At 30.6% G+C, this 15,583-nt stretch overlaps 1 protein-coding gene across 1 annotated transcript; it reads right to left on the bottom strand.

The window, feature by feature from the left end:
* Positions 1 to 1,778: 1,778 nt before the first annotated feature.
* LOC108775019 (transmembrane protease serine 9) lies at positions 1,779 to 13,963 on the bottom strand. Its single transcript, XM_018541289.1, has 5 exons — positions 13,948 to 13,963; positions 13,507 to 13,687; positions 5,902 to 6,206; positions 4,431 to 4,582; positions 1,779 to 1,949 (listed from the first exon to the last, which is right to left on the bottom strand). The coding sequence occupies exons 1-5, from the start codon at positions 13,961 to 13,963 to the stop codon at positions 1,779 to 1,781; spliced, it is 825 nt and encodes a 274-aa protein (XP_018396791.1).
* Between the last annotated feature and the right edge of the window lie 1,620 nt (positions 13,964 to 15,583).

Raw genomic sequence — 15,583 nt, 5'->3', positions numbered from 1 at the left:
TTATTAGTTGCTATATATATATAATTACTAATTATAATTTGGATATACTATATTAATACATATTGTGAAAATCTTCCATGATGCGTATTATTTTATTTTTCCAAATAATTGAAGTATGCATATATTGGGGACAAATTACGATTTTAAAGGTTAAAGATCAAAATACTTCGAAAAATTTCCTTTTATCTTGATATTTTAATTTTACAATTGAAATTGTGGGATATTAGTTGAATTCTAGGATATTATAATTAACAACAAAGTTTTTTTCTATCTTTTATTTACAATAAATAATTATTTTTTAGCAGTTTTTAAATAAATACACATAATAAATTAATTTTTTTAAGGAAATAAATATTTTTCGATTGCATATTTGTACAATATATTTTATTATTTTACATTAAAGTATGTTTCTTCTTAGACACTATTTTCCAAAAATGACTAGATTACAACTTTGAAATTGGTATAACCGTTAATAGTGTTAATATGTATTTTTTAATATTAGTAATATAAGTTTTGCACAATTAATATCCTGAATAAACGCCTTTAACGATTAAATTGGATTTTATGCTTAAGTAATTGAATTATGAATTTGGAAATGTTTGAATTACAAATGTTAAGAGAAAGAACTTTTACTACATTTTATGGAGTCAGTTCACTTACAAAACTATAGTTAATTTGAGATAGAAAGTTTAATATATTATTTTTACTTTAATATATTATTTTTATTCATTATGTAATATAACTACAGAAATATATGTAATACTAAAAAAAAAATTATCAAACTTTGTATTAGATAAACCATAATATTTTCACAAAAAAATATTGTTTTTTAAATTAATCAAAGAATTTGTCTTTGAGAAATAATGTATACACATAAAAGAAATACAATATTAATTTTTTATTTAAAATAGATTTAAATTTAGAGAAATCTATCTATTAACACATTATATATATTAATATTAATTTTAATATTACATGTTATAATTATCAATTTGCGTTTATTTTTATAATAAAATTTCTTAAAAATAAATATATACAATAATGCATTAAATATTGTAATTACGATATAAATTAAATATATTTTAAGAATTAATTTTCAGAAATTTATTTTATAAAAATTACTAACATATATTATCACATTTGTCATTTGGTTAGCTGACTATTTACCATGGCTAAAAAATTTTTAAGAAAAAGAAGTTCAGAAAAATTGTACAGACTGATACAAAATCTTAGAAATCATTAGTTTTTTGTAATGAGACATAGATTGGCATTGTTTGTCTTAAAAATTCTTTGTTTCTTGTAGTAAGACATAGAGTAGCGTTATTTGAAAAATTAAGAAATTCTATGCTCTTTCCGTAAAAATTCGTAACGTAGCGTCAGAAAATGTACTTGCTTATGTACATATTTTTAGATATATACGAAATATTTTACATACTTTTAGGAAATTTTACAAAAATTCAACTGTCATAATATAGCTCATATTTTGCATTTGCTCATTATTCGTAGAATTTTTCTGCCAAAGTGACATATTTTATGAGTATAATAAAATATTGACAACGCTATCATATAACAGACTTTAACAATCCAATTATCGGCTAATTGACTTGCTCTAATTTTCTTTCACTATTTTTTTTTATATTAATGAATTATTATAAATTAAAAGGATCACTAACTTGAATAAATTGTCTCAATCATCAATGCGTCTCACTACACGAGCTCGCTGTTAAATGGAATTAAAACAGCGAGGCGGAAATTCGCATTTCCTTCCGCATCGAAGTTTATCGGCCAGACTGTGCTTCTTGCGTGATCCAAGAAACGTAATCGGAAACTCTCACGTAAATGCCAGGAAGTCGTGATCTGCTACAGCCAATACCAGTTGAAACCACTCCGATGACTATCAAAGGCCCGGCTGGGTAACTTCCAACCATCAGGGGCCCGCCGCTGTCAGCCTAGGAACAAAATATAGGAGGCTTGCAATCGTCCCGTAAGCTACCGTGGTTATGGTAAACGATGCGGTACAAATTCCACTTGCTCTAATATGGATTGCAGGGTTGTGGGAGTATCCATCACAATGGGTTTCGGTATCGTTCCACACGGATTCGGATCGTAAATCTCGTAGTTGGGAATTCTCAAGATGGAAACAGAGGCTTTTAACGGCACTATGTTTATTGTCATCGGTATTTCATATAATATATTAATATCGTTTCAATAATCTAAAGAATTTATATGTTGAGCTTTTCCTTCATCTAGAAAATTCCAAAAGAGAATGTTTAATTGTTTATGATTTAAAAATGGTGATTTTCGAGATTGAAAAAACATTTTTTTTATAGAGAATATCTAGTTCGTTAAAATGCTCCTATTATTGAACAACGGATATAGGATATTCCCGCAATTGTAAAAAGAGGTCGATTTTTTTCGAAAACAAGGCTTCATATAAAAAACAACATATATATCTAATAATAAAACAAAGAAATAAGTTAAAATAAATGCAAGCTAGTGTCAGTCTACATTGACTTGCATTTTTTTACTTTTTATTTCATATAAAAAATTTTATTCTACATTTTTGCTTACATTTTATGTAGAATCATCCCCTTTCAGGTAGTGTCACCGGCATTAGTTTATACAATATAATTTGAACCTATTATTTATTAAATTCTTGAAACAAGTTTTAATTAAAAATAAATTATCGTATTACATATCGAAATTTTTCTGAAGTAATTATTAAAAAGGTACCAGATACTATTAGAGGAATGATTGATTATCTTTTGACGCGCTAAATTGTATATAACATTCTTCAACTGCGATTCGCGTTACATCCAATATATCCTGAAATCAATTTTTATAGTTGCCAGTCGTAGTTTTCGCGCAAACGAGGTAAACAGGAAATCTAGCACATCTCAATTCCCATCGGAGCCTTCAGCGAAATTGTACTTTCGAGACTCCGTTCTTTCTTGATATATCTCGAAGCAATACGTCCGTTTTCGATTGTTTTCTCGGGAATATCTTCGTCTGGAGGAAATATAAATTGCTGATAAGAGGACGTGGTAGAAACGCGGCGAAGGAAACTTATCGAGGACAAGATCAGGGGTGGTATTCTCATTTTTGTTCCGATGGACATCGACTTGGAAATGTTGTGGCGGGATTCTCTCGTAGGAATTACCTTTATTGAATTAACTACTCAATTGATGACGTGAATTTAATACTTGCGTGTTAGGGATGGTGTGTATCTCATCTCCATTAAGAAAAATGTATTACAAGGGGGAATATATATTTAATATACACTTTTTAGTAACAATTCACATATCAATTTTTCTATTATATTAATTCTTTTCAGAAACATTACAAATTTTTTTTAAGTGAATTTCACTAATTAAAAAAAAGAATGTATTAGGACCTTGAATAAATTCTCGCTGTTTTTTTCGTGAAAAGTAATGCTTTATTTAAAAAAATAATTTTAAACGTTTAAAAACTGTTGTGTAATCAACTCCTAATGATTTTACAAGTTCAGCTAGCGTCTGACATGAATCTTCATGCAGTAATGCCTCCAATTCTGCTTTATCTTCAACATCAAAATCATTATTTTTGAAGCATCTAAACCAATCTCTGCATGTTTCCGATAGAGCATGGTTTATACGTAAGTCTCAACAAGAATTCTGTGTGCTTCAGCTGCAAATTTTCTTTGAATAAAGTAGTGCAATAAAATTCCCCGCAAATACTCTTTTGTTGGCACAAAACTCGTTTAACACTATGAAACAAAAAGTTGTTTACACTTCGGCGAGATGACATACACTGAATTTCAAGCTTGCTTATTGTAGTTTCTTATCGATATGTCTTCAACTACATGCACGCAGTGCAAGTTCTGTTAACACCATATGTTGGAAAACAGCGAGAACTTATTCAAGGTCCTAATACATAAAACAAAAAAAGTATTTGTAAAATAATTATTTAATGTTATTTTATTCCTTCATCCTTAACTTAAATATAAACTTTCGTATTAAAAATATCTTTTCGTCTCATACATATACCGAGTAATCGAGATGATAACGTAGCTTATCCAATCTTCATTCTTTTAATAAACGTTATCGCTCCTTTTCCAGTCCCTGTTACAATTTCACATAAATATCAGGCCACGTTAGAGATCCGCAGAGCGGGGCCAATGCAATTATATACGATCCAATTACCGAGGACCAGTATCATCCAGCATGGTCGGCTATCATGCCTGAACAGCATTGTATACGCATTACCACGGTAGCGTGGGTATTTATTGAAATTCGCGTCGTGCCCGTCCGACGAACCATGAATTCCATGATCGGGCGATTGACAAGCGGCGCCGAGCGAGCAACGATGCAGCAATGCAAAAATGCGAATGTCCACGCGGGCGTTTCGCGCGACCGAAAGATAAATTCGCAGCGAACACCTTTATCACTTACCCAGCACGAGTCTTTCCCTCCATCCTCCCAGCCGGCGCACATTTGCTTCGTTCCAACACTGACTGACTTGCCCTGACTCGCGTACCATTCACCGCACACAGTGTTCGTTACTACGCGAACCTCCACTTTCTGCAGGACATCCGCTCTCTTGTCTAAAATATAACGGCGATTTATGCTCTTTACTGCGACTTTAGACAATAGATTATTGCTCACATTCGTTGTTGTCCTAAGACAGAGTATGCAACCTAATGACGTTGCAATTCTAACCATGTTCGAAAAAATATTTTAAATTCGCATTACAACGCTAAAATTTTACATCTATAATGTTTAAATTTTATAAAGATACGCGCATATGTAAATGGATATTATGATGCTAGCAGTGCTGATACGTTATGAAAAACTATTTCACGCAAAGCATTATTTACGAAAGCATAGCATTATTTATCATAAAACAACATAATATATTTTAACTGATAAATTCAATTAATAATAATGACTGTATATCTAGTCTATGTTTTAATCTAGTTATATATAGTATTAATTATGATGTATAAAATGCTTTAGAATTTTAAAATAAGAATGTAATTAATATCTATTTAATAAATTTAATTAATTACATCAATTTGAAGTTGATTGTCAGATGCAAAATATGACGTAAATTAGACAAATTTTAAATACAAGTTATTAAAAATTTTGTTTATCTTTCGAAAAAATATCTTTCAAAATATTTCTTTGTCATATAATTGAATATAATATATAAAATTTGTACAATTCTATTATAATCAACGTTTCTGATAAAATAACCTTTAGAAATCTTGATGACTTCCGTTTTATAAGTAAAATGACCTTGTCTATTTTATTGATTTTAGAGAGAGATGGAGAGAGTTGGTATACTTCCACTCTACCAGGACTTCAACGCTTGCGAGAACTTTGGTGATTATGGAAACTTTGGTGCGTGTTTCGTCGCTCCGATCGTTATCGTGATAAGATTTATCGAAACTTCAGGCTTACTGATATATCTCAGGTATTTATGAAGACCCTGATATTCGCAACTTGGTCGACGATCGAGTAGGACCTTTATCTGCCACGTCTCTAACAGAGATTTATTAACGAACTCGCGAATTATGTAATGGTATTTACGTACAAAAATATCGAAATAGTTTCCAAGTATCTTAATTATTATCAGTAATGGTTAGAAATAAAATCTGCCATTGACATGCAATTATTCTATAAGACACTTTGATTTAAAAAAAATTCTTTTTTTAAATTATACGATATTATATAAAGAATTATATGATAGCGAGAATTGGAACTTTCGGATGCAGTGTCATGCGGTGGTAATTTCATAGGTAAACAGTAATGTTTGCCAAGGCATCAAAATACACAAATAACGGACGTAATGATCAGATCTAATCTCAGGACGTCCCCTATGTAATCGGTTTCGAGGAAAGGGAGACAATTATTTACTCACATTTGCTTCTATCTTCTCCGAGCCATCCCCAGCCAGCTACTATAGCTTCAACGCCGCCGAAGGCACTGTACCCTGGTTTCCCAGCAGCCACAGGTAAACATGCGGGTTTCACGCTTTCCGACCAACTGATCGGACTAGCAAGCTCCAGCAGAGCGATATCGTCCACATACTTGCCGCACCTGTGACCAGGATGCAGCACCGCGTTTATGACGCTTTCATGTCTTGCGGTCGGCACTTCTGGAGCCTTTAAATTGTGTTCGCCCAGAGTAACGCGCAATTGTCCTACTGGTATTTTGTTGGTGCCACTGAAATTGAAGCGAAAGTGAAAGATTTAATTCGCGACTCGCCGTATTGTTTATAGCAAACCCTATCGAGACGAAAATTTGTTTCCCCTTTTTAATAATTTATTTAACATTACTATTTATTACAATTATGATATTATTATTGAATAAAAAAAATTATGCGTGATTTTGTATGTTTTATGTCACATATAAAAATCCGCTAAAAAGTCAAGATGGATAATGTACGTATATCTATATCGAAAAAATTTGGAAACTTCGAAATGTTTCATTTATACCTCTCATAAAAATCTTTATTTTTGCGTCGTAAAAATTGTGAGTGAAAAACAAAACGGTATTCTTCATTCTTCCTTTAGTTTCCTTATAAAAGGAACTTGCCTAATACCGAAATGGCAGCAGAGAATAATCATCGCACAAATTTAGGGCAGCGAAAATAGAAATGTCCGAGGCGAAAAATTCCTTACCATCGATGTATAAGCCTTCCATTTCTTTTTCCCGCTTAACCCTCCCTTAACAGTGCTGACGAATTCCAGCTCTTTCCCAGTTTCTTTCCCTTGGACGTCAGTAATTATTTAACTGGGATTTTTGTCCCGCTCGAACGACGCGTCTGCAGAGCTCCCTTGAATGCCTGACCCGGCCGGAGTGGCTTCAGTTAATTAATCGGTCTATAGTACCTCTGAATAATTAACAATATTACGGCACCCCCTCCGTCAGGACTATCCGCTCCATTCGTGCCCCTTTCCCCGCCTCCGTCCCGCATCTCGTGTCTCTCGTGACTGTGTTTCGCAAACCCGTACCGTCCCACTTTCGTCAGTAACCCCTTGCACATCTTCCCTCATGCTCCTTTGGAGTTTATCGCGGAGTGTTTTCTAAGTTTCCAGGCCCTGTTTCACCGCCGCTCCTTACAAAGCCGCCTTAATGGACCTTTCCATCGTCGTCGAGTCCCCGCTATTGTTCCGCGGCTCACGGATTATACGGTTTACTTTCAATGCATCTCCGGGACTCGCTTCTCTCTTCTCAGCGTCGCGCCCTTTCAATTAAAATGCACGAGCGCTCAGATGGATTGCAACGAGGACGTTGCTCGTTGCGACGGAATATATTGCAACAGCCACTATACAGCCAATGCTGATTTGTTTGGATAAACAATTTTAATCAATATATAAGCTAGTATTTATTATGTCAGACATTCCATTAAAATAAATCGGCAGCTTGATTTATGAAATATTTACTTTAAATACATCACTGAAGTTACTGTCAAAATTGAGCTGAAACTGTATTATTTTTTCTATACACACAGTATGTTTAGAACTTTCAGAAGTATTGACAATGGAACACAAAGCACACTCTTTATACTAATTATAATTGATTCACGATAAATAAATGAGATTAATATATTGTACTAAGCCATTGAATTATCAAATATTCATAATATCTAAATGTAGGTATTATGAATATTTAATAATTAGTTATATAAATTTATTTATAGGCTATTTATACAGATTTATTTACATAATTAATTATATTTAATCAATACGATCACTATGGTGAAATCAAATCTCTCTGACCTATTTTTAATTGCAGTGATGTATGTATATATTATAGCTGAATATATGTATATCTGTACAAAATTTACTCTAATATTCGTTATCACGTTATCAGTATAATAAAAGCAAATCTCTGACCTATATAGTTTCTCAGCAATATATGTACTTGAACACACACATTATACATATATTTATATCCAAATTCAGGTATTTTAATTTATTAAAGGTTTTCAAAAAGGCCTTCTGCACTAATTATATAAAAATTAGATCGATGAAATAAATTAATTTTAACATATAATGTAGCTTATAAAATTGAAATATTATACAATTAATCTGGTAATATATTCATGTATATTTGCATGTATGACCACCTAATAACTTACCAATAATGCTTCATGCCAGTTTTAGAAAAAATTAATGTCGTGCGAAAATTATAAAACTTTTAAAGATTATATCAAATATATAAAATTTAATAAAACACTTAAAAATTACAAAAAGAACAAACGTTTCGAACCCAATTGGTTCATTATCAATGTTACAAATAATAAAGTTGAAATAAAAAATAAACGCATTCTTCTTCCATTAAAAATGATCCTTCAAAATTACAGAATTAAGATAAAAACGCATTCTTCATATAAATCAGTATAGAAAGAGTCAGATGTTGAAACAAACATAAATTGATCCTTATCAAAATACATAAGAAGCAACAAGTCCATAATTAAAATCGAAGTCATTAGATATAAAATATATTTGAAAAACTGTAAGTCATTTTGCGGTATATTGTCACTATGAAGTCAGATAATATCTGTTCTGACTTCATAGTGACAATATACCGCAAAATGACTTACAGTTTTTCAAATATATTTTATATCTAATGACTTCGATTTTAATTATGGACTTGTTGCTTCTTATGTATTTTGATAAGGATCAATTTATGTTTGTTTCAACATCTGACTCTTTCTATACTGATTTATATGAAGAATGCGTTTTTATCTTAATTCTGTAATATTGAAGGATCATTTTTAATGGAAGAAGAATGCGTTTATTTTTTATTTCAACTTTATTATTTGTAACATTGATAATGAACCAATTGGGTTCGAAACGTTTGTTCTTTTTGTAATTTTTAATTGTTTTATTAAATTTTATATATTTGATATTTTCTATAGATTTATTTGGCTCTTTGCCCTTCTTAGTTTTGTATTGTTTTATACATATAGAGCCTTCTCACTAATTATTTTAAAGATTAATTTTTGTATGAAAATAGAAATATCTTTAAAATTTTGTAACAAATCGTTATAAAAAAGTATTAAATATTGACTGTAGAAGAATCGATTCTATAAGAAAAATTACGAAAGAAATACGTATAATTTTTTCCAATTGTTATTCTTGTTTAGAAAACAAAAAATGTATTTGCATAATAACCAAAAATAGAATTATTTCTCTTAACTGTGTTATCTTTTTGTTAAGCTTACTTGTTATAAACTGGAACGAGTTTCAACAACTCGTGATTTTTATCTTATTTTTTTGCATAATCGGAAAATGAGAGAAGAGAAAGTTATATATGCTTTTGTAATTTTTCCTACAAAACAGATTGGCGTAATCCCTCTACAATCAATATTTAATAATTTGTTTCAAACAATTTGATATACAATTAATTTTTGTAATGCACTTTTTATGTCAAAAATTTTTCTATGCTCCGGTTTTATTTTCAAGTATTATTTTTTTGTTAACTTTATTGGCCACACAAGTCTTAATGAGTTGAAATAAAATTGAACTTTATTTTAATTTGATGTTCTTACTCCAAATCAAAATTTTTTAATTAAAATATTATATGTATCTCCCGTGAAATTATATATTCTGAAAATACCACATCTGAGTATTTTATCTATTTTTCGAAATATTTAAATGCGTTTATTATAAAATAGAACATCCTATATTTAATAGAGAACTTCATTTAATAATAAAGAGAAAATAGCAAAAATTAAAACAAGTCAGTTTTGAAGCGGACATTCTTCAGAATAGCATTAATTTTTTCTAAAAGAAGCATGAAGCCTTATGAAAGCTTAAGTTAGGTAGTCGTATTTAAAAATAAATATATTACCAGTTTAATATTTAAATTTTATGATTACATTATAGATTATAATATTTAACACTGGTTAAATATTGTTAAATTTTGTTTTTCTTATCCATAAAAATTTAAAAGGTTAGACTTTGGAATTTAAGAAATTCTTAGATGAAAGATATTTTATAAAAGTAAATTGAGAATTAATTTTATACATATTTGACTAATATAATCCTGTCAAAGATAAACTAATTACGCTATTTACACAAGATTCCAGAGATAATCTTAACTTTTTGTTACTTTTTGGAGTATATTATGTAATGTAATGAATCAATGATATATCATAGATGATAAACATAAAGCTCAATAACACATCATTTTTTAGCTATGGTATATTAAATTTGTTTTGTGAGTATAAATTTTATTTGATATACCAGAATTAAAACCATATATTATCGAACTTTGTATCTATGTTATCTTCTATTGACTATATTGAAAGCTATTTTTTTCTATTTTATTCATTATCTGTGAAAACGATTCGTCAGGACTCAATTTTTTACACAATTAGTGCGGGAACTTTTCTTGTATTGTTTTTTTATTTATTTAAGAGGACAAGCGGAATAAAGAACAGAATCGATATTCCAAACAAAAAAAATCTATTTAAATAAATTAAAACAGAGTTAATTAAGTTGTTCAGTCTATACCGTCGCAATTGCATTTTTCTTTTATCGCACGAATAATATTTGCTATTTGGGACTATGACTGATTTTTTCTACGGACGGCTTCGTTAAAAATTAATTGGACGCCGAATCGGTAAATCGATTGGAATTAATTTCGGTTCGGCTCGTTAAATCGTGCGGCTCTCCTGGCACTAGTATATCGGCACACGGACGCGTCCGTGAATTACGCAACGTTGCACGCAGAATGACGTTGGTAATAAGGTACTGCTGAACATTAATTTACCGTGGGATATCGTCGAACGAGAAATATCGATGCTGCGTCGCTAGGTTGCCAGTTCTTGTATCGCTATACAAGGACATAATTTATATCTGCTTGCCTGACGATTAATCAACCGTATTATTCATAACGCACGTATTGTATTAATAGTAATTGGGCGCTGCGTCATCGGTTCGATAGAACAACGCGTTATAATTTGTTTAATTATTTACTAACGAGTTCCATTTTCTACACGTACAGCTTATGACGTGTAAAAATATAAGCACTACATATTCGAAATGGAAATCCTTTTTGGATAATAAATGTTCGATAAAATATTTCCAATTTAATGTATCTTTAAACATGCCATTTTAAATTACAAATTTTTGGCATTTTACGAAACATTTAAATTAAACTATGATATCGAAAAAAAAGATGATTGTATACGACGAAAACATTATTTAACAATGAACTTGAATTTTATAACAATATTTCTAAAAATCATTATTCACTGTTGCGTTTGTATTAGTTAGAGTATTTAAAAATACCCCCCCCCCCAAAAAAAAAACTGTAATGAATTTTATCTTAATTTTTTTTTTCGATACTCGATAACAAGGGATCTAGTCTCCATAAATTTGACGCAGCGAGGCGTTAGATATCACTGGTGAGCGTCGGGTTGTCTGTTTTTGCGCGTAAATGATACCAAGCGGCGAGAAAAACTAAAGGGGGAAGAGGATGAGGTAAAGTGAGACGATAGTGGACACAGCCACCTTCATTTTCACGCCCTCCTGCCTCGCATCTTGTTGCAACGTTTTCCATACGTTTTGCATGGCCGCTAGCAATTACCGAGTGGTCTGTAATCTACACGCAATCATGGTTTACAACGCCAAAGCTCGACGCTGAATTCTCTCTACGGCCGCTCGTCGCCCCCGAACGGCCCCTATCTCCCTCCCCATCCCGTCCTTCTGTAATCTGTCCAGTGACCGAAAGGGATACGCAATATCTGTACGTTTTGTTGCCCACCCAACTATGGGTCTGCTCGCGCGTTTAATTGTATCTACACGAAAGCTATCCTGCATATATTGCCGCTGTAGCCGTGCAAACTCGTCTGCTGCGCAACGATAGCGGTTCATTTATAATGCGCGTTCTGTTAAAAAGACTCACTCAAATTCCATATATTAGCTCACTTTAATTTAATACTGTCGGAAGCAAAAGCTGTAGATTTAAATATATTTTCAGTGACATACGCAATGATAAAATGTTTTGTGTAGTGTCATATATCAAATTTACAACTAGCTTTTTGTAGAGTCTATGTATATATTTTATTAGAGACAGTTTATATTTGTTGATTGATTAATTAGCAATACGCTAACGAATTTTACGCGAGTGCAGCTCGTTGTGAAATTTTTGCTTATTTTTATTGAAAATTTTTCGCTTGACATAGTAACACGATAAAAATCATACGATACACATACCTCTTTATTTGCTATATTTGTATAACAGACAGAGAAACTCTGTGATGTCGGTTAAATTTTACAATAACTTTTATGTCATTATTTTGTGCATATCAAGGTTTTTTTCCTTGGAGAAGTGTGATTTATTTTTTGCGGTACAGCAGAAATTAAAAAAAAAATAAATCGTTTGCAAATGAGATAAACTTGCACATATCTCATACATAACATAAATTTGAATAATTACTGACAGTATTTTATACATTAATGTATATAAAATACTGTGTCAGTAATTATTCGAATTATATAATTATAACTCGAATTAACAAATTTCAAAATATTTGAAAATACATTGTTAACATAAATTTAGTTAAATTATTAAAATTGGGAATTACTACAAATTTTAAATTAATTTTCTTATTAATTACAAGAATTAACTTGTCTCTGTAGCGCATAAAAACTGTTAATTTATAATAATTTATTGCAAATTTTCAAATAAAATTCAACATAATCAAATTTCAACATAAAATGTCTGACCGATTAAGCTTCAAAAAGAGTCAAGCTGATACTACTACTACTACTACTACTACTATTACTATTATTATTATTATTATTATTATCAAGGGCAACAAATGGAATACTTTATACGTAGATAGACTTTTGAGATAATAATCAAGTCTCTGGCGGATTTAACGAGATTTAATATGCGAGCATCCTATTAAAAGTTGTCAAGAAATTGTAAGTTTCAGATCGACTGTTGAAATTAAAGCCTACTTCTACTAAAGGACTTAGTCTTTATAGAGACTATGTACTTCATTAATGAAGATGCATCTTTTGAAAACTTGTTACTGAAGTACAAGTAAAATTAAGGACGTGGTGCTACAATATTGTATATTTTAGGTTTATACGATTAATATGTATACCGACCATTAATATATGTATATTATTATTCATATAATTTTAATTTTCTTTGGCATGCACATTTATCATAATAAAATAACAATTAATATATTTCAAATAGGTATACAAAATTGAAATAATTATATTCAAAAAAATAAGATCTAAACTTTTTGCTTTATACAATATTTATTTCAATTCTACAAAATTGTTTATCAAACTGACTTTAAAAAATTTCTTTGATATATAAAGATTAATAGGGAACTTAAACACTTTTTGAATCATTTAACATAACTATCCATGATGAACGATAAACTATCAATATTAAGTTAAAGAATAAAAAAATTATGATTTCTGTATTTAATACAAAATGCAGCTCGTAATATACAAATTATTAAAAAAAAAGAATTACTTACGAACATAAACAGTGTCCAGCAGTTAATATAAATCTGTCATTTAAAATGGCGCCGCCGCAAAAGTGTCCACCTTTTCTTGTTATGCTCACCATCCATGGAAATTCACGTGGTGACGCGTCCTGACCTCCGACAATTCTTGCTTCTCGTGCCGTTTCACTCCTACCGCAGGGAACATCTGCCACTATCAAATACGGATTTCCTCGATTAATGCTCGATAACGATTAATTGCCTCAGCTATTTCGTTGCAAAGTCTGGTGCAAATGCTCGACTCGTCCGATACCCTCAACCACTAACATCAATCGATAGCGACACGATCTTAGACGCTCGATCTTGCTTTTCCTTTTTGTCGCAAATGAAGCGAAGACGAGTATCGGCACATTGAGAAAGTGTCTAGAAAGTCGCCAAATCGGACGACACGCTGTGTAATCTGTTTAACGATACTCTTAGCGAACGCCATCGTCTGGTCGTTGCTCTTCTATCTTAATAAAACAGAAAAACATTTCACTTTTACGGGATTAATTGAACATCGCAATTAACGTGTAGTTTCCTTGCGTCCTTAGTGTCTCTTTTCCATTCTCGTTTATATATTTTTACTATGTAAAAGAACTTACTGTGACTAGCTTTCGACGAAATTGTATAATATCCATAAGTCGTGCTGTATTAGAAATATTAATATTAGGAAATCATACTTAATAACTTTTTTCTTTTAAGCCCACTTTGGACGATTTACAATTCGCGACCAAATTTGGAACAAAATTATATTTATAATTTGCATATTGTGTAATATAGAAGACATTTGAAGAAGTAAAGTCAGACATAAAATATATATCAAGACACACATTTATAATTTAGGATACATGACATATAAAATTATAAATAGAATTTAGTCACAAATTATAGGTCGTTTAAAGTAGGCTTTACATTTTTTATTATTTATTTTATCGCTAACGCAATATTACGTTTATTCAACACTTTATTGATTAGGATAAATTGTTCGCGAACTAGTTTGGAGAGTTAAGAGAACCGAGACTCATCTGAAATATTGCAATTATTATCAAATGCTATTAGTATCGGTCAATGGTCCATGTTTCGATTATTCCGATCCGTAGGGAATTACCATCTGCACTCTTGTTGACGAGAGCATATTGACAGGCTATCGATCGTCCTTAGTATTTGATGATTAATGTTCGTGACATGGCATAAATGAGTAGAACGACTTCCGTGTGTGTATAATAATTATTGAAAGACCGACGAGATGATAATGCAATCAATTTTTCAGCATAGATGTAACAGATTCTAATCGTAAAATTTACTAAATGTTATACAAACTATCTCAGTAACGGAATTTCTTTAAAAAAAGATTTACGATGGATTATAAGATTATAAACTAATATTCATGATTATCGCATGTAAATATTATAAAACATTAAAGAAAAAATATTTACAAGCAATAAGACTGTTATTTAAAACATTTCAACAAATTCATTATTTTATAATATTTACAAAGATGCAAAATTTTTTATTTAAAGTTTCGTGTATGCATCTTTAGTTGCTATCTTTATCAATACATTTCATCATGAAGAGTGATTATTAATATATTATACACAAATTGAAGAAACTCGAAGACGTCGATACAGTTTTTATTAACGTTCAATTAAAAGAAAGACTAGTATTATTACATCAACACAATAAATGTGGTCACCTCAAAATAGTGAAAGCACGTTGGGTTGCAGTTAGCGATTATATAGTCCATTATACCACAGGCAATAATCATAAACTGTGCTGTTAATTAATAATAATTGAATTGCACTAATTACGTTGAATTGTAATTGATTCTGCTATTACAGAAAGGACATTAAACAGTTTTTTCAAAGACTTATTATGAGATCTTTCGGTTTGTGCAAATTATTATTAATAAAACACAATTAAAAAATTTTTAATTGTTATATTTTCGCGTTTGCAAACGTTAGAAAAAGAATAACTGATTTCTTTGTGTTTAAAGGAAATTAATTTATACTTCTCTCTAGGATGATTTAATTATATATGTGTACTATAAGAGAGAGAAACACCCCGTTCG

The sequence above is a fragment of the Cyphomyrmex costatus genome, unplaced genomic scaffold (genome assembly GCF_001594065.2).
Source record: "Cyphomyrmex costatus isolate MS0001 unplaced genomic scaffold, Ccosl1.0 scaffold281, whole genome shotgun sequence".
NCBI lineage: Eukaryota > Metazoa > Arthropoda > Insecta > Hymenoptera > Formicidae > Cyphomyrmex > Cyphomyrmex costatus.
This window is presented reverse-complemented; position numbering and strand designations above follow the sequence as displayed.

What these genes read in the sequence shown, in the direction of transcription:
- LOC108775019 (XM_018541289.1), bottom strand. An exon ending in GCTGGACACTGTTTATGTTC is followed by an intron (nt 6,207 to 13,506) that starts GTAAGTAATTCT and finishes CTTCAATTTCAG; the next exon opens with TGGCACCAACAAAATACCAG. An exon ending in CGGAGAAGATAGAAGCAAAT is followed by an intron (nt 4,583 to 5,901) that starts GTGAGTAAATAA and finishes GTTATATTTTAG; the next exon opens with ACAAGAGAGCGGATGTCCTG.